Source organism: Eptesicus fuscus, chromosome 15 (genome assembly GCF_027574615.1).
Source record: "Eptesicus fuscus isolate TK198812 chromosome 15, DD_ASM_mEF_20220401, whole genome shotgun sequence".
NCBI lineage: Eukaryota > Metazoa > Chordata > Mammalia > Chiroptera > Vespertilionidae > Eptesicus > Eptesicus fuscus.
The window spans coordinates 30,211,562-30,235,569 of record NC_072487.1 but is presented as its reverse complement, the minus strand read 5'-3'; the positions used below and the strand labels follow the sequence as shown (position 1 = coordinate 30,235,569).

Genomic DNA, 24,008 nt, shown 5'->3' with positions numbered 1-24,008 from the left:
CCCTGCAGGCTTGATCACCCCCAACTGCCCTCCTTGCAGGCCTGGTCCCTCCCAACTGCCCTCCCCTGCTGGCCTGATCGCCCACAACTGCCCTCCCTTGCAGGCCTGGTCCCTCCCAGCTGCCCTCCCCTGCTGGCCATCTTGTGTCCACATGGGGGCAGCCATCTTGTGTGTTGGAGTGATGGTCAATTTGCATATTACTCTTTTATTAGATAGGATAGAGGCCTGGTGCACGGGTGGGGGCTGGCTGGTTTGCCCTGAAGTGTGTTCTGGATCAGAGTGGGGGTTCCCTTGGGGTGTGCGGCGGCCTGGGTGTGGGGCCTGTGGTGGTTTGCAAGCCGGCCACGCCCCCCGGCGACCCAAGTGGAGGCCCTGGTATCTGGGATTTATTTATCTTCGATAATTGAAACTTTGTAGCCTTGAACGGAGGCCAGGGCCAGCCAGGGCGGACAGGAAGCTTGGCTTCCTTCATTGCTGGGGGCAGTCCAAGCCTCCTGCTTACTCCAGTTCTGTGGCCACCACCATATTTGTTGGGTTAATTTGCATAATTGCTCCTGATTGGCTGGTGGGCGTGGCTTGTGGGCGTAGCGGAGGTAAGGTCAATTTGCATGTTTCTCTTTTATTAGGATTATTCTGCTTCAATCTTGTAACAATAGCATAAGTGAAAAATTAGTACAGAGATGTTCAGTAATGAATATAGAACCTGACCAGTCATACTTTATTTCTTCTTTCTTGACTTTCAAGAATAGTCAAGCTTGCTTATTTTGCAAGGATATCAAATGTCACTTATAATCTGCATATATTTGAAGAGATTAACAAGTTATATTTAATATTTACTTGTACCTGGCTTAATATACTAACCTTGAAACATCTCAGAATAATCCTTACAAGTGTTTTCAAACAATTTTAAGCACTTATTAGCATGCCAGAATGACATTTTAAAGCTTTAGAAAAACTACAATTCTGTTGATTTTCAAGAGTTATTATTTTTATAGTAACAAGTTTGAACATAACTCCTGGTGTCTGGAATTCATTTTCCTTCTACAATTGAAACTTTGTAGCCTGGAGCGGAGCCAAGCTTGGGGCTCCCTCCGAGGCCCACAGCCATTTGTGTTGGGTTATAATTGAAACTTTGTTGCCTTAAGCGGGTGGGCCTGGCCAGGGTGTGCGGAAAGCTTTGCTTCCCCTGTTGCTGGTGGCAACCCTGGCCTGCTCTCTCAAGCTCCATTCTGCCACCATTTGTTTGAATTTGTTTACCTTCTATAATTGAAACTTTGTAGCTTGAGTGGAGGCTTAGGCCTGCAACGGCTGGCAGAAAGCTTGGCTTCCTCTGTTACCTAGGAAACCTTGCTCTCTGTGGCTGTAGCCATCTTGGTTTGGGTTAATTTGCATACTCGCTCTCATTGGATGGTGGGCGTGGCTTGTTGGGCGTGTTGGAGGTATGGTCAATTTGCATATTTGTCTATTATTAGATAGGATACTCAGAATGCTTTGTCAGAGATCACACAATTAGTGAGAGTTTGTGGTGGGACTCAAGCAAAGACTTCAGATATCAAGTTCAGTGTCTTTTTTTAATCACATGAAAGTTTCATGTCCCCTTAGTGCCTACTGAGCAGTCAGCACAGCAATGACATATAGTCAATTTTCAAAATCAAATCAATAATTTTAATTTTTATAGTTATCATATGCACGTATGTAATACAAACCTTCATCCTTTGAGGATGAAGGGCACATTTTATGACTCTTTATACACTTATGGCAAATCAACAAGTTTAAAATATTAGTTCTAAAATCCTGCCCTAATTAGGATCCCTGTAGAGATATGTGGACTCTTCCTGTCTACCCTTTGAAAATTTGAGGGTTGAGAACTAAGTTAATAAAAAGAATAGAACATAAAGAAAAATATCTACTTACTAAATAAGTAGCCACTATGGAAAACAATATGGAGTTACCTCAAAAAATTTAAAATAGAGCTGCCTTATGACCCAGCAATTCTACTTCTGGGACTATAGCTGAAGAAACCTGAAACACTAATTCAAAAGAACACGTGCATCCCTAGGTTCATTGCAGCATTATTTACAATAGCCAAGATTTGGAAGTAGCCCAAATGTTCATCAGTAGATGAGTGAATAAAAATGCTGTGGTACATTTACACAATGGAGTACTACTCAACCATTAAAAAAAAAAAAAGGAGCTCTTACCTTTTTGTGACAGTATAGATGGATCTAGAGAATATTATGCTAAGTGATATAAGCCAATCAGAGAAAGACAGTTGCCATATGATTTCACTTATATGTGGAATCTAATGAACAAAATAAACAAACTAAATAGAAGCAGACTTATAGATACAGAAAACAGACTGACATATGTCAGAAGGGACAGGTTTGGAGTGGGCAGGTTGAAAAAGGTAAAGGGATTACGAATAAAACTCATAGATACAGACAACATTATGGGGATTACAAGAAGGAAAAGAGTGGTGGGGAGAAGTAGAAAAGGGTAAAGAGGGGATAAATGGAGATGGAAAAAGACTTCACTGTGAATGGTGAACACACTATACAATGTACAGATGATGTATTATAGAATTGTACACTTGAAACCTATATAATTTTATTAACTAGAGGCCTGGTGCATGAAATTCGTGCACTGGAGGGGGGTGTCCCTCAGCCCAGTCTGCACCCTCTCCAATCTGGGACCCCTCACAATCCAGAACTGCTGGCTCCCAAACCTCACCTACCTGCCTGCCTGATTGCCCCTAACTGCTTCTGCCTGCCAGCCTGATCACCCCCTAACCACTCCCCTGCCAGCCTGATCAATGCCTAACTGCTCCCTTGCTGGCCCGATTTCCCCTAACTGCCCTCCCCTGCCATCCTGGTCACCCATAACTGCCCTCCCCTGGCAGTCTGGTCGCCCCCAACTGCCCTTCCCTGCAGGCCTGGTCCCCCCCCCCCAACTGTCCTCTGCTGAAGTCCTGGTCCCCCCCAACTGTCCCCCACCACAGGCCTGGTCCCCCCCAACTGCCCTTTCCTGCAGGCCTGCCCCCCCAAATGCCCTCCCTTACATTCCTGGTCCCCCCCAACTGCCCTCCTCTGCTGGCCTGGTTACCCCTAACTGCCCTCCCTGCTTGCCTGATCACCCACAACTGCCCTCCTCTGCAGGCCTGGTTCCCCCCAACTGCCCTCCTCTGCCGGCCCGGTTACCCCTAACTGCCCTCCCTGCTTGCATGATTGCCCACAACTGCCCTCCCCTGCAGGCCTGGTCCCCCGCAGCTGTCCTCCCCTGTAGGCCTGGGTTCCCCCCAACTGCCCTCCCTTGCTGGCCTGGTCTCCCCCAACTGCCCTCTCCTGCTGATCTGGTCAACCCTAACTGCCCACAACTGCCCTCCCCTGCAGACCATCTTGTGGCAGCCATCTTGTGTTCACATGGGGCAGCCATCTTTGACCACATGGGGGCAGCCATATTGTGTCTTGGAGTGATGGTCAATTTGCATATTACTCTTTTATTAGACAGGCTGTCACCCCCAATAAATTGAATAAAAATTAAAAAAATAAGGGTTACTTGAACACACAAAAATAAACAAAAACAATTTTGTTTAAAAAATTCTAAATATATGTATTAGATGACAAAGATTAAAATTCAGTTATTTTATTTTTTCTTTTCCCTTCTATTCTGAATAACTTCTTGCTAAATCCATTCATTTGGGCAGGACAAAGGACGTATCCATGCTGGCAGGTGTAGGGGAAGGCTCTGGTGGTTCCCATGGGGGTGTTGTAATCTGAGAAGAGTGAGGAAGGCATCCACACTGGGAGCAGGGAGGAAGGGAAGGTGACCCCAGTGAGAGATGTGTGAGCCTGAACTGGTTAAGAAAGGCTTTTGCAGGGTGGTGCAGGCTAGTGGTGTTAGCATTTGAATGGGATGAGGAATATATCAAACTATGTGATGGGTGGCCAGCATGAGTGGATGGAGCTCAAGCAAGGTGAGGAGGAGGATTGGTGTAGGAGGGCTTTCCAGCAGAGTGTTGACATCCAAGCAGGCTGAGAAATGCCTTAGAAATCCTGATGGAAAGTCATTAACAACCAGGAATTCTGTACCCGGCCAATTTATCAATCAAGTGTAAGAAGAGAAAGTTATTTTTAGATATATAAGGTCTCAACATTTTTATTTTCCACTCACTCTTTGTCACAAAGCTAAGGAGGGATGAGTTCCAGCAAATGAGGGAGCACAACATAGAATATAGGAAACAAAAGATCCAACCTCGGTATAAGAAGAAAGGACCCTCCCCCTCCACCATGGTGGTGAAGGGAAAACTCAGGAGGAGAGAGCTGCCTTTTAGATGTAGGAAAAAAAACCCACAAAAAAAAAACAGTACAGGTGAGAACACGTCAGAAGTCTCCAATTTTTTTTCAAGAAGGTATTGATAAAATACCTGATGTGAATGTATGTCTTTGGAGGAGATTTAAAAACCAACAAAGAATTTGAGGTTAATGAAGTTATAAAGAACATTAAGCACATAAAACAACAAAAGACTTACTAATTCTAGAGAAATCAGGAAGCTGAGCAAAAAAAGGAAGTAATTATACTTTATTATATGACACAGTTATGAACAGTGTTTGCAGCATCATTATAATGTAAACAATGAATATTGATCCAACCAAAATGATCGCATAACATTATTGAAAGGATGGAGAAATAGATGCATGTGGTGGTGGCTGTTGGGGTTTGGGGAGTTAAGAGAGCTAATTCTTTATTATCTTTATGATATGTCAAGAAATAATATATATTTGAAACATTAAGAAATAGCTACACCGGAATGTTACTTAGAGATGTAAAGTTAAAGTAACCCTATCACAGTGGTCGGCAAACTCATTAGTCAACAGAACCAAATATCAACAGTACAACGATTGAAATTTCTTTTGAGAGCCAAATTTTTAAAACTTAAACTTCATCTAACGCCACTTCTTCAAAATAGACTCACCTAGGCCGTGGTATTTTGTGGAAGAGCCACACTCAAGGGGCCAAAGAGCCACATGTGGCTCGCGAGCCGCAGTTTACAGACCACGGCCCTATCTGTGACTAAAATATGAGTTGCTTTCAACTACTTATTACCCCTTATCGTTTCAGTTTGAGCTGATCTGACTTCCAGTGTCTAACATCTGCATTTCTTGCTTGAGGTTTATTCTGGTTTCCAGAGCCCACTTTGCCTGTACATTGTAAGCTGGGAAAATTTCACTCCTTAGATTGGATAACTCAGGTGGGGGTAGGGGATGTTTTAAACAATTTCCCAGAGTTCTTCATTGGGATTAAGCTACAGTGGTCTGCAAAGGTCACTTTCTGGGTTAGACTTCATTTACTAGTTTCCTTCTCTGTCCTCTCTACTTCCTCAATTCCCCATCAATGTTTTTGGGATCACCTCCAAAATCAATGACTTGCTCAAGTGATGGGTGCCAAATCTGCTTTGGGGAAATCCTATATTGAGATAGGATTATCTAAAAAGAGATAAAGAAATGGAAGGAAGAACAGAATATCTTAACTATGAGCCCATTTGAACTTTTCCTATAACACACCTATTTTAGTAGGAAATTGATGTCTGCTTGAATTGCTGAAAAGCAATTATGAAAGTCAGTAGATGAACAAAATCCCCTTCACCTGCCTAGTAAGACTTTCAGGCTATTTCAGAGGTGGTAGGCTTGTCCTTTGCTTTCAGTCCATACAAGAAAACTGGATGGAAGGTCAGTTTAGCATCCTGTGTTTCTCATAGCTATTGAATTCAAAGAAGTAACTATCTAGAGTAGGGTTGGGGAACCTTTTTTCTGCCAAGGGCCATTTGGATATTTATAACATCATTCTCAGGCTATACAAAATTATCAATTTAAAAATTAGGCTGTTATATTTGGTCAAACATTTAATTAACTCACCCCTAATGCCTTGGTAGGGCCAGACCAAATGATTTCAGGGACTTTATAAGGCCTGCAGGCTGGATGTTCCCCACCCCTGACCTAGAGGCACAAACTATTCAAACCATAGGTGTCTTTTTGTTATTGTTAGTTTGAAATACATAGCATTAGTTGGACTCCTTTGAAATATCTTAGTTCCTTGAAGATGAAAAGCATTTTGGATGCCAAGTCTTTTCTGGAGTTTTCAAGAAATGAAATTGTCGAGTATCCAGAATCCATATTGAATTTCTATGGAATGTATCTCTCTCTCTCTCTCTCTCTCTCTCTCTCTCTCTCTCTCTCTCTCTCTCTTCTCTCTCTCTCTCTCTCTCTCTCTCTCTCTCTCTCTCAAGATCACCTTGGTAGATACAGTTGATACTATCTTCTACTTGTGTCAGATCTTCATCAGCAGAAAATTAATGGTGTGGGAATGTTAGGAAAAATAGTTATAGATGTTCCTCAAAGCCCAATCCTGACACTGATAACTTTTCACAGACCTTCCTTATTTCATTTCAATTGATTGAAATCCATTGACTTTTACATACCTTCAACAGCTGTTTCCTTATAGTTTTTTGAAATCCCCACCAAGCTAGAATCCCAGATTGCCAGTCCTCTCTAGGATGTGACTTCATGAGACATATTCTAAACTCTGTTCTTTAACACCAAATAAAATGCCCAAACCAACTCAGGCTCAGGGGTTGCCTGTCCTTCATGTCCAGGCAGAGCAGAAAACATCTACACAGTGCTTCTGACCACAGGTGAAGTCCTCCAAGAAAAAGAATAAATAAACTGAGGTTAGCAATCTATCTTTTAACCCCATGACACTTGTGGACTGAGAAATAATGAACCAGAAATGCTATCTAAACCTCAGACTCAGTGACCACTGAGTATCAGTGGGATGTAGGGTTCCAGTTACTTTTATCAGCAGTCATGATAAATTTGTGTTGTTCCAGACACACTTCTTACTACCATCCAAGTAGCCAAAGGAACAAGTTATCACAGCAAAATAAACAGGCCTGTGAGGGGATCCCATGGGTGACTTTGGTCCCTAGGGAGCTCAGCTCCCACAAGCAAGCCAATAATGGAACCCTGGCAGCCATTTACTGTGAGAGGCATTTGAGTCAGCTCCATCCCTTCATAAAGACTACTCTTCCTTGGCTCTCTTATTTTCTAGGCTTTTCTCACCTGTTACCCCCCACGCTCCTCTGCTTCCAGCCAGCCTGGGCTTCCCGGTACACCTGCAGCCCAAGTACTGCTTCAATCTTCATAAACTCCCAGACCCAAAGTTACCAGTAAAAAAATCAGTAGAGATGCTAAATAGTCAGCCCTGAATATTAGAAACTACTTTCTTCAAATTGGACAGTTTGTAGTTTGCAAGTATTTGTAGTATTTCAGTATTTCTGAAATCTCCTGTAGGCACCCACAAGGCCAAACCTAGGAGAGCATTTCCAACCCTCTCACAGAACAGACATATTCCAAGGCTAAGAGACACCACAATGCATGAGTAAGAAGGCTTAATTAATAATATTTTCCCAGCAAGGGTAAATAAGAGTGGAGCAGAAAAACTTTCTGGGTTCTGGCTAGTGTCTCTAAAATATCACATTTGAACATGCATATATTAAAATTGTTGAAGCCTATAAAATATAGTATCAACTTCAGATTACTCATATTCCAATTACATTGGTTGTAGATTATTTTTTCAGTCTGACTCTGCTACTTCCCTATCCTGTTCTAACCCTATCTCTGGGACATTTTCTAAGGCTCTGAAATTGAGCATATGTCATAATTTTTAAAAATTATTTTTGATATTTACTTTGTCACTTTCTTTTGAAGTCAAGAAGCATGTTGCATTGGAAAGAATCTTTCGAGGGATATCAGACACCAGGGTTTTAGTACCCACTACCATTACCAGATGTGGAACTTTAGGTAAATCACTATGAACCTCCCATTTTCTCCACTACCATTACCAGATGTGGAACTTTAGGTAAATCACTATGAACCTCCCATTTTCTCAACTGTAAAATGGGATTTGGACTAGATCATTTCTAAGGGTCTTCCTTCCTTCTTTAACATCTTGACAATATAGTTTCAATATTTGTTACTAAAACTGTTTTGAGTGGATCTGGGGCACTGCTATAATCTTTTACAAAGTGCAGTTAAATACTATACCATAAGGACCCTTCAGAATTATCCCCAAACACAAACTGAATTAGGTGGAATACCATATAAACTTGATTGAGTTGTAATTTTAGTCCCCATAGGATAGAGCACAACCTCCCTGGTGTTACACCAAAGGAGCTGAACTGTGCCTCCAGGCTTATTTCTTAACAGTCTCCCAAGTAAGGAACCTCTTCCCCCAGGCAAACCCAATAACCAGCAGCAAATCCCTGGACTTGACAGGATAGCACTCCCTTTAGTCATTCTTCTTTTTCTGCAAAGGATGCACTTCCTCTTCACCCCCTTGTCTTCATGGAGAACTCAATGGATCCTTCAAGACCTGGCCCCAAGGTTCTCTTCAACTATAATTGTATCAAAGCCATATGTTAATGTATCATCAGCTTCATGAGCCATGTATTTGTGCTTGTTTCTCTCCTTCAGATTTCATCTCCTACGATTCTCCCTGGGCTTCTTTCCATTCTTTGACAAGTCTCAGAGCCTTTCCTCTGGCTCTTCCCTTTGCCTAGAAAGCCCTTCCCTGCCCCCATACCTGCTTTTTATACAACTGGCTCATTCATTATTCAGTTCTCAGCTCAAATGTAATCTCTGCAGAGAAGCAGTCCTTCCTATACTAGATCTATGCAAACCACTCAGAAGAGTGACTGGCCATAGGAAGCACAATATACATATTAGTCATTATATGAGTTGTTTCTGTCAGGTGGAGACAGGACACAACTGACAAATCCAAATTAAAGATGAATGTGATGGGGAAGGTGTGTGAGACAGAAAAATGAGAGCTGTAGGGCATTTGCTTTCAGGAATTCAAAACAATATAGTTTATTATCTTCATATTTACATATTTATAATATACATATATGGGAAATCTAAAAGTTACTTAGAATACCTCCTTTTTTGTTTAATGCTATAAATTTTATTTCAAAATAGCTTAACAAACCTGATCTTATATTTTAATATTTTAAAATAAAATCCATTATATCAAAATCTTGAACACTTAAACAATTGTGAAAACCATTATTCAAGTCAACAATTTTGTGTTTTGAATTTCAGTGGGTAAACATGATATCATTTGTCGATGAAGAATTTACTTTGTTCCCTTCTGGCTTTTTCAAGGCTTTCAAAAGTAATCATTCCTTTTGGCAGCTGTAACTTACTCTTTTCTATTTCCAGTATGTTCTCAGCTTCACCTTAAATAAAGTACAGACATAGACAAGGTGACAATGGAGTATCAGCAGTTTGTGAGAAGACCTACTTGCTGTGTTCCTCAAATCTTACAGTTAAATATTTCACCCGCTATCCTCAGAAGTGATCTCCCAAAGGAAATATAGTGATGAATTCTGAAGACTCACAGAAAGATAAATCAGATGCCATTTTATTTGACAGAAAGTCAGGGTGCTAAAGATTAGTTGTGTTTGGAGGGGGTTTGAGGTAGTCCCCTTCCTTTTGCCTCTTAATATATCATAAGTGACATGTGAGAAAATAAAATTTACTGAAAATTCTAAATTTTTAGGAAAGCCAATATTTGACCTGAAACTACTTGTAAATACCCCAAATAATATTAAATATTCTTTAGTCTGTATGCCTACATACACACACATCTACACAATACTATAAATAGTTCCTCTTTCAGATAACAGCTAGTAATTTGTTGGACCCATTAACATTTGCCAACTTTTAATGTTGAAGACTAATTAGCAAAATTAATTTTATTTTTTATTTTTATTTATTTATTTATTTAATTTCTTTATTCATTAAGGTGTCACATATTTGTCCTCATCCCCCCATTCCCATCCCACCCCTCTCCCCACGCATGCCCCAATCCCCTGTTGAACTTAACCGTTGGATAGGCTTATATGCATGCATACAGGTCCTTTGGTTGAACTCTCCCCCTCCCCTCACCCTCCCCCTACCCTCCCCTATCCTCCCTCTGAGGCTCGATAGTCCGATCGATGCCTCCTTGCTTCTGGTTCTGTTCTTGTTCCTCAGTCTATGTTGTTCATCATTTCCTCTAGATGAACGAGATCATATGTCACTAGATATATACTAATAAGAACTGAATGTGAGACGAGCAATAATATTTATGCTGACAGGCAAATGAATCAATCTGTAGCGAGCTTCCCCCTGGACCAACAGTTCTTTTGAGACCCAATTTCGATGTCCAGTAGTTCCTTATGTGTACATGTCAACACTTACCCCTCAGCTCTGGATGGTGGACAAATGGTGGTAACGGAGGTCCGACTCCCTCTGGTTTGGTCTCGGCCGAACCCAGGGGCACGGCGTCACCCGGACTAAGGGGCACGTGGCCTCACCCATACCCAAGGGGCGCGTGGACTCACCCGGGCCTGGGACCCAGCCTCACCCGGATGGATCCAGGGGCGCACGGCCTCACCCGAACCCAGGATCTGGCTTCACCCGTACCCAGGGTCGCTTGGCCTCTCCCAGACCCAGGGGCACGTGGCCTCACCCGGGCTTAGTTGCACAAGGCCTCACCTGGATCCAGGGACACATGGTCTCTCCCGGACCCAGGGACGCTTGGCCTCTCCCAGACCCAGGGCCACTTGGGCTCACCCGGGCCTAGGTGCACGAGGCCTCATCCGGATCCAGGGACGCATGGTCTCACCCTGACCCAGGGACGCTTGGCCTCTCCCAGACCCAGGGGCACGTGGCCTCACCCGGGCCTAGGTTCACGAGGCCTCACCCGGATCCAAGGACACATGGTCTCACCCAGACCCAGGAACGTTTGGCCACTCCCAGACCCAGGGCCACTTGGGCTCACCCGGGCCTAGGTGCACGAGGCCTCATCCGGATCCAGGGACACATGGTCTCACCCGGACCCAGGGACGCTTGGCCTCTCCCAGACCCAGGGCCACTTGGGCTCACCCGGGCCTAGGTGCACGAGGCCTCATCCGGATCCAGGGACACATGGTCTCACCTGGACCCAGGGATGCTTGGACTCTCCCAGACCCAGGGCCACTTGGGCTCACCCGGGCCTAGGTGCACGAGGCCTCACCCGGATCCAGGGACACATGGTCTCACCCGGACCCAGGGACACTTGGCCTCTCCCCGACCCAGGGCCACTTGGGCTCACCCGGGCCTAGGTGCACGAGGCCTCACCCGGATCCAGGGACACATGGTCTCACCCAGACCCAGGAACGTTTGGCCACTCCCAGACCCAGGGGCACTTGGGCTCACCCGGGCCTAGGTGCACGAGGCCTCACCCAGATCCAGGGACACATGGTCTCACCCGGACCCAGGGACGCTTAGCCTCTCCCAGACCCAGGGGCACGTGGCCTCACCCGGGCCTAGGTGCACGAGGCCTCATCCAGATCCAGGGACACATGGTCTCACCCGGACCCAGGGACGCTTGGCCTCTCCCAGACCCAGGGCCACTTGGGCTCACCCGGGCCTAGGTGCACGAGGCCTCATCCGGATCCAGGGACGCATGGTCTCACCCGGACCCAGGGACGCTTGGCCTCTCCCAGACCCAGGGCCACTTGGGCTCACCCGGGCCTAGGTGCACGAGGCCTCACCCGGATCCTGGGACACATGGTCTCACCCGGACCCAGGGATGCTTGGCCTCTCACAGACCCAGGGCCACTTGGGCTCACCCGGGCCTAGGTGCACGAGGCCTCACCCGGATCCAGGGACACATGGTCTCACCCGGACCCAGGGACGCTTGGCCTCTCCCCGACCCAGGGCCACTTGGGCTCACTCGGGCCTAGGTGCACGAGGCCTCACCCGGATCCAGGGACACATGGTCTCACCCGGACCCAGGGATGCTTGGCCTCTCCCAGACCCAGGGCCACTTGGGCTCACCCGGGCCTAGGTGCACGAGGCCTCACCCGGATCCAGGGACACATGGTCTCACCCGGACCCAGGGACGCTTGGCCTCTCCCAGACCCAGGGCCACTTGGGCTCACCCGGGCCTAGGTGCACGAGGCCTCACCCAGATCCTGGGACACATGGTCTCACCCGGACCCAGGGACGCTTGGCCTCTCCCAGACCCAGGGCCACTTGGGCTCACCCGGGCCTAGGTGCACGAGGCCTCATCCGGATCCAGGGACGCATGGTCTCACCCGGACCCAGGGACGCTTGGCCTCTCCCAGACCCAGGGGCACGTGGCCTCACCCGGGCCTAGGTTCACGAGGCCTCACCCGGATCCAGGGACACATGGTCTCACCCAGACCCAGGAACGTTTGGCCACTCCCAGACCCAGGGCCACTTGGGCTCACCCGGGCCTAGGTGCACGAGGCCTCACCCAGATCCAGGGACACATGGTCTCACCCGGACCCAGGGACGCTTAGCCTCTCCCAGACCCAGGGGAACGTGGCCTCACCCCGGCCTAGGTGCACGAGGCCTCATCCGGATCCAGGGACACATGGTCTCACCCGGACCCAGGGACGCTTGGCCTCTCCCAGACCCAGGGCCACTTGGGCTCACCCGGGCCTAGGTGCACGAGGCCTCATCCGGATCCAGGGACACATGGTCTCACCTGGACCCAGGGATGCTTGGACTCTCCCAGACCCAGGGCCACTTGGGCTCACCCGGGCCTAGGTGCACGAGGCCTCACCCGGATCCAGGGACACATGGTCTCACCCAGACCCAGGGACACTTGGCCTCTCCCCGACCCAGGGCCACTTGGGCTCACCCGGGCCTAGGTGCACGAGGCCTCACCCGGATCCAGGGACACATGGTCTCACCCGGACCCAGGGACGTTTAGCCTCTCCCAGACCCAGGGGCACGTGGCCTCACTCGGGCCTAGGTGCACGAGACCTCACCCAGATCCAGGGACACATGGTCTCACCCGGACCCAGGGACGCTTAGCCTCTCCCAGACCCAGGGCCACTTGGGCTCACCCGGGCCTAGGTGCACGAGGCCTCATCCAGATCCAGGGACGCATGGTCTCACCCGGACCCAGGGACGCTTGGCCTCTCCCAGACCCAGGGCCATTTGGGCTCACCTGGGCCTAGGTGCACGAGGCCTCACCCGGATCCTGGGACACATGGTCTCACCCGGACCCAGGGATGCTTGGCCTCTCCCAGACCCAGGGCCACTTGGGCTCACCCGGGCCTAGGTGCACGAGGCCTCACCCGGATCCAGGGACACATGGTCTCACCCGGACCCAGGGACGCTTGGCCTCTCCCCGACCCAGGGCCACTTGGGCTCACCCGGGCCTAGGTGCACGAGGCCTCACCCGGATCCAGGGACACATGGTCTCACCCGGACCCAGGGATGCTTGGCCTCTCCCAGACCCAGGGCCACTTGGACTCACCCGGGCCTAGGTGCACGAGGCCTCACCCGGATCCTGGGACACATGGTCTCACCCGGACCCAGGGACGCTTGGCCTCTCCCAGACCCAGGGCCACTTGAGCTCACCCGGGCCTAGGTGCACGAGGCCTCATCCGGATCCAGGGACGCATGGTCTCACCCGGACCCAGGGACGCTTGGCCTCTCCCAGACCCAGGGCCACTTGGGCTCACCCGGGCCTAGGTGCACGAGGCCTCATCCGGGTCCAGGGACACATGGTCTCACCCGTACCCAGGGATGCTTGGCCTCTCCCAGACCCAGGGCCACTTGGGCTCACCCGGGCCTAGGTGCACGTGGCCTCACCCGGATCCAGGGACACATGGTCTCGCCTGGACCCAGGGGTGTGTGGGCTCTCCCAGACCCAGGGGCGCTTGGCCTCGCCCGGAGACGGGATCCAGCGTCATCTGGGTCCAGGGGCACTTGGCCTCACCCAGCTGGAGTCCGGCCTCACCTGGACCCAGGGCATGTGGCCTCACCTAGACCCAGGGACTTGAGGCCTCACTTATACCCAGAGGCGTGTGACCACACCCGAGCCCAGAGGCGCGCAACCCCGCCCGCACCCGGGTCTCAGCGGGGCCCCGTCTTCCCGATCCCAATTCCTGCTGGTCATTCCCCCCTCAGCAATTCCCCTGGCCATCCTTCCAGAGCTCCAGTATGGCTGCTGCAGAACTCGTCGGGCGGCGGCTCGGCGAAGCTCCGGTGCACCCGGTGCATGGCGGTGGGCCGGTCTGACGTCGCTGCGTCGGCCCTTGGGTCTGCATCGGTGGCCGGTCGTCGAGCATGCGCACCTGGCCGCTTCCGGTGCGTTGAGATTCTTGACGGACTCAGAGGTCAGCAAGCGCGGAGTCTCCCACCCCATGTCTCATAGGGGCTCGTCTGTCCGTGCTTGGCTGCCAGTGGAGCAGTCCCCTCAGCCGGAGACCGCCGGGGGAACTGCTCCGAGCACGTTCCAGGCCGCTGTTGTATCGCCTGAGCCATAGTTCTTTTGTGTCGCCTGAGCCGTAGTTCTTAAAGTGTGGTCTTTGGGTCACCGGCATCAGCATCATCCCACATACCCCTCTTTTATTCTAGTTGTAGAGCATCTACTTAGCCAGCCCTATGGTGGTCTTGGATGGTGTCTGCTCTGCTCTCTTGTCGTAGTCTCCAAGTTGTTGTGGTAGGCAACAATCAGGCTTCCGCCCTATGCCTCCATCTTGGTCCTCCTTTGTATAGTTAAGTCTTGATTGTTGTTGGTGTCACTGGGGGGGCTCTCTTTGTCTATAAAGGAAGAGTTACTGTGCAGGAGACATGTTTATGGGCCGGGTCTTGGTGCAGCAAAGCTTTGGCGCTCCAGCAAAATTAATTTTAAAATTGTGTCATAATACACATTGACATTTTATAAACTTTGGGAATGAAGGCAAATGCTTTCTTTAAGTTCTTATCTTCTAGCACACAATTTATACTCCAAACCTAACAGACCAAAATTTTTCAAATTATAAGAGTATTTCAACCATCTCCCAACACTTCTTTCTTCACTCTCAAATAGTAAGTAAAGATCATTCTAACTTGATATAATTAGGCCGGCCACTGATGACAGACTAGATGTTTCCATGTGAGAATGTCTTGCTGGCATGTAGCAAATCTCAGTATGTGTTTACAGAATGGCTGATGATAAATTTAGTCAAACAGGGATTTTATATTGTGGGGTCATCATTAGTTAACAATGCTAAATGTGATAACCTAAGTTTCTAATATGGTAAGTTTCCTGGTAGATTCTAAAGATGTATTTCTTTTTACAAGAAATTTCCACAATATGCCCTGAAAGTATAAAATTTTGAATTCTGTAGACTCTGATGGACCTGTAATAAAATTACTTTAAAAATATACAATCAAATTGTTTCCAGAAAGTAAATTTACTCTGTGAATTCTAATGTCCATTATAAAACAGTGAGACATAGTTGCTCAGTTGGGCTCAGACTAATGAAACCTTTAGCAGATGAGTGATGTGAAAGTGAGCTAGTTAATTCCCAGCTTCAAATGGGATTGTACCAAAAAAATTAATTTGTAGATCAGCATTTTAGTACTCAGAACACATTTTCCCATATTAATAATGCTATAAATAAATTTCTAGGCCATCAACAAAGAACTCTATAGCTGAACTGTGATATCAATAACATCTGACCACAAAGAACACTTTTACATAGCATCTATGCAGAAATATATTTCCATTTTCAATTTTTTTTTTTTCAGAACATATAATCCCTCCATTTCCCCAGGCCCTGGAATGAGATGTTCTACTCCCTACTCCCAAGCCTGTACCTCCTCCTTTACCACATAAAGCAGTTCCCACAAAGCTTCAAGGATGGGCCCATAGCCCAGGAGAGAGCAGGATGGCAAAATGAAGGCTTGGGAAAATACTGTTTCCAATGTTCTATGGGTTAAAGGCTCGAGAAGTGGGGACACAGGGATACTCGTATGAGTGCAGTTCCCAGAGAAGTGGTAGGAATTTGGAAGCAGGAATATCCTAGACCAGTAGTCGGCAAACCGCAGCTTGAAAGCCACATGCGGCTCTTTGTCCCCTTGAGTGTGGCTCTTCCACAAAATACCACGTGCAGGCGCGCACACACAGTGCGATTGGAACTTTATGGCCCGTGTGCAGAAGTCAGTTTTTGGCTCTCAAAAGAAATTTCACTCGTTGTACTGTTGATATTTGGCTCTGTTGACTAATGAGTTTGCCGACCACTGTCCTAGACTAATGGGAAACTATCTTCCTAGGATAGGAATGGCTTCTGACAGCAGTGCTATTTGCTAGGGCAGTGACAGCCAAGGTTCTGTGAGAGCAGCACAGTCTGGTGAATATTTAACAACCAGCTCTGGGCCGGGGGGGAGGCAGATAAAATGTAAAGTTTATTAAGCACATATGTTTATTATAGATTTACTTATAGAAAATATATGTAGCACACAAGTTATAAATAATAAAATGTACAATACATTGTATCATAAATTCCAAGTAGCAAATTGGTTCTCACAGAATGTTTTCATTGATTTTTGCTGAACCCTTGTAGTCATAGCTAGCCTATAATAGCAGTTGGTGAACGAGTATAATTCCACAATGAATGATGGTTGGTGTTTTCTTTTACATTAATGAGTATGACAAAAGTGAAACAATGACATATGTTGGAACTTTACTCATTTGAGAATGATATGAACAACTTTGCTAAATCAGATAACAGTTTTTTAAATATTGGGAGAATATTTCCTCATTTTTTAAAAAAGCCATTCACAATGTAATGGCTATGGACACAACACACTTTTAAACATAATCTGCATTATTAACATAGCCTTCATCACTATCTTAAGTCTAGATCATGGGTTGGTAAACTTTGTTAAAGGGCCAGACAGTAAATATTTTAGGCTTGTGTGAGGCCTTTTGTTTCTGTTCCAATGAGGCATCTCTGTCATGGTAATGAAAAGCAGCCAAAGCCAACTAAAAAAATGAATGGCATGTCAATGTTCCAATAAAACTTTATTTTCAAAAACAGGTGGCCAGCCCACAGGCCATAGTATACAAACTCCTGGTCTAAATAAACAACAACAACAAAATAAGTCAAGTCTTGATTTAATATTTGCAGATTTCCATGGTGTAAATACTTGCACCACAATCAACTTCAAGGGTACCAATGGGATGTCACTAAAGTCAGAGTTGTATCTGTATTTTATTGTATTTGTATATTGTATCTGCATTTCTACCATACAGATACAATAGATATTCATAACTTAAGAGTATAGACTTATATAATCTAAATGTGTAGATTATAGTATAATAATTAGAAGCTGATCAGTTGAGTACTTTTTAATATAATGCCTATTTTTTTGTAATTTATTTCATTGTAAGTTTATATAATCTAAATTTTAATAATTATTATATTTAAAACCCAGGGAGAGGGTCTTATCAGAATCTTCCTAAGTCAAGGAATCATAAGAAAGGGACCCTTTAACCAGATAATGAGTAAGAAATAGAGTCTGGTTTATCAAAAGCTTACCTTTCATTCTTTGTAGAAGAGTTCCATAGCCCAAGTCATACTGGTAGGTGAGGACAAAGCCTAATGGAATGATAGGGAAGAGGAAGGCTGGCTTCTTCTTTTTTATTGCTCTGGTTCAAGAACAAAGAAAAATAAATATCAAGAAATGACCAGTAAATACATATCTTTATACTCGATGAAAAAAAAATTTACCTCCTTTTTGAAAGAATGTCCTTCATTTCAAAAGTTACTTAATTCATTTGCATCTTCTTTGAAAATAGGATTTCCTTACCCATAACCCCTCACCAGATTCTACAGTTCTCCAGGACAGGCAGGGTCTATGAATTACTCTTTGTATTTGATGTTGAGGCTCAGATTACTCATTTTATAAATAGTGAAGTGTTGATATCTACCATTTAAGGATTGTAGAGATAAACTTGTAGAAGCCTCCTGTCTCAGTGCTAAGTTAGTTCTCTAACTTGTAAAATGGAGAAAAGAACAGAGGCAATCTAATAAACTAAAGGCAGAATTAACTATTGCTACCTGTTTCTACAGAATTACCTCCAGGGATTAAGCTATAATGGATTACTTGTTTACATGCGCAGAATTTGGACCAAAGTCCTGTCTTGGCCAACTGAATAATCCTATCTAATAAAAGAGTAATATGCAAACTGACCACACCTCCACTACACCAACAAGCCTAAACAGGCAGTTGGACAGCCCTTGAGGGTTCCCAGATTGGAGAGGGTGCAGGCTGGGCTGAGGGACACACACCCCATGCACGAATTTCGTGCGCCAGCCTCTAGTAATATGATAATGGCAAAGACAAAATAAATAAATTACTTAAGAAAATTTTAAAGTAAATAACAAACATACCCAGCTGTTAAAGAGATGGTTGCAATGCCAAAAAATGTTCCAAAATATTTGAGGAATTCCCGAGACCAAGCAACCTGCATGGCCATTTGTCTTTCTCTCATTTCGTTCTGCATCATTAGCTGTCTTTCCAGCTGAACAAAAGAAAGAAAGAAAAAGTATGGTTACTCCCCTTTTGAACTTGAGCAGAGTAAATAATCTGCTTTTCCAGTGAATTTTTATTCTTCAATTGCTTTGATTAATCTTTTTTTTTAGAAAACACAAGAGATACAACAATCTAAAAGCCCCAGTCCATTATTTGGAGTCAGATTCTTGAGAGAGAAAAGTTGTCATTTTCCATTCTAAAATCTTGGCACAGTGTATTATTAGCAAAAGCATAGAAAATAGCAAGCATAGAATTCATGATGTAAACCATTGGGTGAAATATTATGTGACTCAGTTTCCCTTCCATATCTTCTTTCTACTGTTTGAAGAAACTCGGAGAGGAGAATGAGATTTTAGATATAAAGATAGGGCTTGGCCCAGCTGGCATGGCTCAGTGGTTAAGTAAGCATCGACCTATGAACCAGGAGGTCATGGTTCAATTCCTGGTCAAGGCACATGCCTGGGTTGTGGACTCGATCCCCAGTAGGGGGCATGCAGGAAGCAGCCGGTCATTGATTCTTTCTCATCATTGATATTTCTGTCTCTCCCTTCCTATCCCTTCCTCTCTGAAATCAATAAAAATATATTAATTAAAAAAAGACATGTGTTGGATCTGGGGTTTGGGAACCCCCACTGAGCAAGAAACAAACATTTGTTTGTCCCATTTAGCACACATGTAGATTTTTCTTAATCTCCAGGTATCATTTCTTCTTCAGGCCCAAGGACCATCTCTTCTTTTTCATCATTATCAAATGCATCATTCCTGGTTAATTTCATCATAGGCAAATCTTGCACTGGAAGTAAACAGGTTCTTTAGGAGTTAAGATTTGGTCATTTTTTCCTGGCTATGGTGTAGCTCAGTGGTTGAGTGTCGATCCATGAACCAGGAGATCACAGTTTGATTCCTGGTCATATTTTAAAAAATATATTTTATTAATGTTTTTACAGAGAGGAAGGGAGAGGGATAGAGAGTTAGAAACATCGATGAGAGAAAAACATCGATCAGCTGCCTCCTGCACACCTCCTGGGGATGTGCCCGCAACCAAGATACATGCTCTTGATGTTCTATCTCCGCAGGCTGATGTTCTATCCACTGAGCCAAACCGGTTAGGGCAACATCATTGATGTTTCTATCTCTCTCTCCCTCTCACTTTCTCTCTGAAATCAATAAAAATATATGAAAGCTGTTCTGCCTCTGAAACAGTGTTTACTAAAAAAAAAAAAGATTTGATCATTCTTTGTCAAAGTAAAAAATCTCGTGGAATGTGTTGATCTCCCCTAGACTATTATGGCTGCCAGCAATTCTTAGAATTTCCTGGCTTGTGATGCATCACTTTAATCTCTGCCTTCATTCTCACACAGCCTTCCTCTCTGTAAGAATTCTAGCTACTTTAATAGACAGTTGTCTAAAAGCTATAATATACTGCTGCCTTCATTATAGGATACTAGCTTTCCTGTTGCAGGAAAAATCCTGCAATAGGATTTCCTGCTGCACTCTACCCCGCCTCCGTTCCTCCCTTGTCCCCCGCCTCACCTTCTCCTCCAGCCCGCCCGCATTTCCGTTCGCCCCCGGCCCGTCTCCGCTCCGCCATTGTCGCCCGCCCTGCCTTCTCCTCCAGCCCGCCTGCGTTTCCGTTCGCCCCCGGCCCCGCCTCCGCTCCTCCCTTGTCACCTGCCCCGCCTTCTCCTCCAGCCCGCCCGCGTTTCCGTTCGCCCCCGGCCCCGCCTCCGCCCCGCCCTTGTCTCCCGCCCCGCCTTCTCCTCCAGCCCGCCTGCTTTTCCGTTCGCCCCCAGCCCTGACTTCGCTCCTCCCTTCTCCTCCCCTCCCCCCCTTTCGACGCTGTCTTGATATGCAAATTAGCCGCCATCTTTGTTGGGGTAATTTGCATACTCGTCCTGATTGGTTGTGGGCGTGGCTTGGCTGGTGGGCGTGGCTTAGGTGTAGCGAAGGTGCGGTCAATTTGCATATTTGTTTATTATTAGATAGCAAATAAAAATTGCTTGGTTGTTTATTTATTTATAAATTTAATTAAATAGTTGTCATATACAGCATGGGGCAAAAGTAGGTTTACAGTTGTTTGTATGGAAAATAATATAACAATTAATAAATAATAATAGAAGGATAATCTCTGTTTTGTGCACTCACAGCTATAAACCTACTTTTGCCCAACCTACTCCTCTTCCAGGAAGGAGTGGAGGTAGTTTGAATATAAGGAAACTTCTTTTCATAGAGACAGAGAGTCATCGTTAACTCTCCCACACTGTCTCATGCAGTGGTGCTGTCAGAGTTCACCGGATGGTCCAGGCCTTTGTGTCCATTTTCTGTCTCCTTCTCTGTCGCCCTGTTATTTCCCACTCTTAGCAATAAGTCCTTCTCTAAGGACCAATCTCTCCTGGCTTCTCTTCCTCCTCTGTCTCTTCCTCTTGATTTCTCAATGATCTGTTGTTTTTGATTGTCTAGGGCCATTGTCGGCAAACTGCGGCTCGTGAGCCACATGCGGCTCTTTAGCCCCTTGAGTGTGGCTCTTCCACAAAAATACCATGGCCTGAGCGAGTCTATTTTGAAGAAGTGGCGTTAGAAGAAGTTTAAATTTAAAACATTTGGCTCTCAAAAGAAATTTCAATCGTTGTACTGTTGATATTTGGCTCTGTTGACTAATGAGTTTGCCGACCACTGAGGCAGTGAAAGAACAAACCTTTATAGAACTGTGTATAAAATAAAAGTATTTAGTTCCTAATGAGGACTGGGAAGCCAGGGGGCTTCCTATGAATATGTTGCATACATTTTACAACATGGCCTTGTTATAATTATTTGGTTCTTTTGTCTTTAAATACTTTTTCTTGCTTCCTCATCATGTTCCAGATAAGAGGTTGTCAGTTATATGACTTTGGTCTAATGAGATGGCATTATAGTTAAAATGATTTGGAGAGTAATATTGTTTATACCATCCTATATAATAAAGAGGTAATATGCAAATTAACTATCACTCCAACACACAAAATGGCCGCCACCATGTGGTCAAAGATGGCCACCTCCATGTGGACACAAGATGGCCATCACAAGATGGCCGACAGGGGAGGGCAGTTAGGGGGGAACAGGCTGGCAAGGGAAAGCAGTAAAGGGTGACCGGGCCAGCAGGGGAGGGTAGTTGGGGGTGACCAGGTCTGCAGGGGAGGGCAGTTAGGGGCAATCGGGCCGGCAGGGGAGCAGTTAGGCGTCGATCAGGCTGGTAGGAGTGGTTAGGGGGTGATCAGGCTTGGCAGAAGCGGTTAGGGGTAATCAGGCAGGCAGGCAGGCGAGCGGTTGGGAGCCAGCAGTCCTGGATTGTGAGAGGGGTCCCAGATTGGAAAGGGTGCAGGCTGGGCTGAGTCACACACACGCTACCCCCCCATGCACGAATTTCGTGCACTGAGCCTCTAGTTTATAATAATAGCCAGAAAATTAAAGTACTTACTTGCAAAAGAGAAGTAAAACAAAAAGACAAAACTAAACACAACTAACTATAACTATGAGAATGTTCTTTATTTAGTTTCCCTTCTGTCTTCTTAGTGAGTTATGCTTTTCTGGTCCTACATTTCTGTATCTTCATGCAATCCTGAAAACTAAATGTTTTTATTCAACAAAAAGTACTTTTTGTACTTTCATGTGGTTTTGTTCCATTCAGAAATGTTCTGAATATAAAATAATTCCTCAAAAAATGCTTTAAAAGATGGAGGAATTCTAAGCAAGAAACAAGTAAGGAGGATTAAAGGCCATGTTGAGCAAAGGCCTTTCCTCCTGGTTGACAGGATTTTTTTTCCTTATTTTTAAGTTTGCTTGAAAAACTGATTCTAAAATTCCCTTGAAGCAGAAAATATGTTACATTATGAATGAACCTCAAAAATATTATGTGAAGTAAAATAAACCAGACAAAAAAGACTATATATTTTATGATTCCATTTATGTCTAGAAAAGGCAAATATACTAAGATAGAAAGTAGATTAGCCCTAACTGGTTTGGCTCAGTGGATAGAGCATCGGCCGGTGGACTGAAAGGTCCCAGGTTCGATTCCAGTCAAGGGCATGTACCGTGGCTGCGGGCACATCCCCAGTAGGAGGTGTGCAGGAGGCGGCTGATCGATGTTTGACTCTCTGTCCCTCTCCCTTCCTCTCTGTAAAAAATCAATAAAATATATTAAAAGAAAAAGAAAGTAGATTAGTGATTTCCTAGGTAAAGGGCCAAGATCAAAGATAAACCATAAATGAACACAAAGGAATCTTGGGAGATGACAGAAATATTCTAAAACTGGATTATGGTGATGGTAGCACAACTCTATAAATGCACTAAAAATCATGGAATTTTACCCTTACAGTGGGTGGATTTTATACTATGTAAATTATACCTCAACAAAAGTGTTTTAAAAACTAGAAGTGGAACAGGGTATCCTTTCAGCATTGGTCATAATAGGTAAATAACAGCATGTTTATTTTAAATCACTATGAAAAATAAGAAAGATCTGTGGTATAGTTGCCTGACCATACAATTATTCCAGGTCTTTCGTGGTCCACTCTCAACAATTGTTTAAAAACATCTGGACCATTAGATTAAGAAATAATTTTATTCAGATGTAAAGACTTTATAACTTTATAATAAAACATTTCATAAATAAAATATTTATCAAAGAGTGAAGGAAAGACTGTTTGGTGTTATATATATTCCTTTTCCTAAATAATTACTTTTGAGCTTCATACTCCTTATTTTTTCTATTCTCATAATAAAATTACACTACCTGAATTTTCTTTGCAGTAGTAGGAGGTGGGGATGACACTGATTTTTCTCTGTAAATGTTTCTTTTTTCCCTTCAAGCTTCCCTATCCCTAATGCTAATATCACCTTCCATGAGTATTAAAAGTTACTGCCCTAAAGAGGTACAATCTACACCAAAGCAAAGTTTTGGTCAAAAGGGTGGGTTGAACTGATCTGTCTTCGTACAGGGGTGGGGAACCTTTTTTTCTGCCAAGGGCCATTTGAATATTTATAACATCATTCTCTTAATATAATTGACTTAATATAAATTTATTTTGCTGTGAATAAAGCTCCTAGATTTATTGAATTTTGAGTCCTACCTGTGGTTGCCTTGGTAGGGCCAGACCAAATGATTTTGTGGGCCTTATATGCAGGTCAGATGTTACCCATTCCTGCATTAAAACATTGCTCAAATGTCAACCCATCATCACTTTTGAAAAGTATTTTGGGAGTTCAGCTTGGATAATTATTAATCTGTAGATTTTTTTTTTATTTAGAAGAAAATACATTTATACAGTTGCTAAAATCAGAACCCAGTTAACATAAAAAACATAATCTAGTGATATAAAGATTTTTATTAGGAAGAATTCCTAGGGCAGGTCATCTCCAATTCTAAATAATTTTAGCCAAGCCTTTAACTTAGAAATGTCTTATTTAAACCTGATTTCAGTATAAAAGCCAAAGTAGATTATGGAAAGAATTCATCATTTAGTTATCCATTTCTGGGAAATAATAATTCCACTATCCATGTTCACGTGATTTCAAAAATAAAATATCATCTCATTATTATAA

The 24,008-nt window shown here is 44.8% G+C and overlaps 1 protein-coding gene across 2 annotated transcripts in view; it reads right to left on the bottom strand.

Moving 5' to 3' along the window:
• Nucleotides 1-8,970: 8,970 nt before the first annotated feature.
• The window catches only part of PLGRKT (plasminogen receptor with a C-terminal lysine), a 47,217-nt gene continuing 32,179 nt past the window's right edge, over nucleotides 8,971-24,008 (bottom strand). For both annotated transcript variants that reach the window (XM_054727191.1, XM_028150586.2), the window contains 3 exons: nucleotides 18,290-18,420; nucleotides 17,435-17,544; nucleotides 8,971-9,292 (listed from right to left, as the gene is read on the bottom strand). In XM_054727191.1, coding sequence (XP_054583166.1) covers nucleotides 9,171-9,292; nucleotides 17,435-17,544; nucleotides 18,290-18,420 — 363 coding nt within the window. In that variant the 3' untranslated portion in view covers nucleotides 8,971-9,170. The remainder of the gene's footprint in view (nucleotides 9,293-17,434; nucleotides 17,545-18,289; nucleotides 18,421-24,008) is intronic.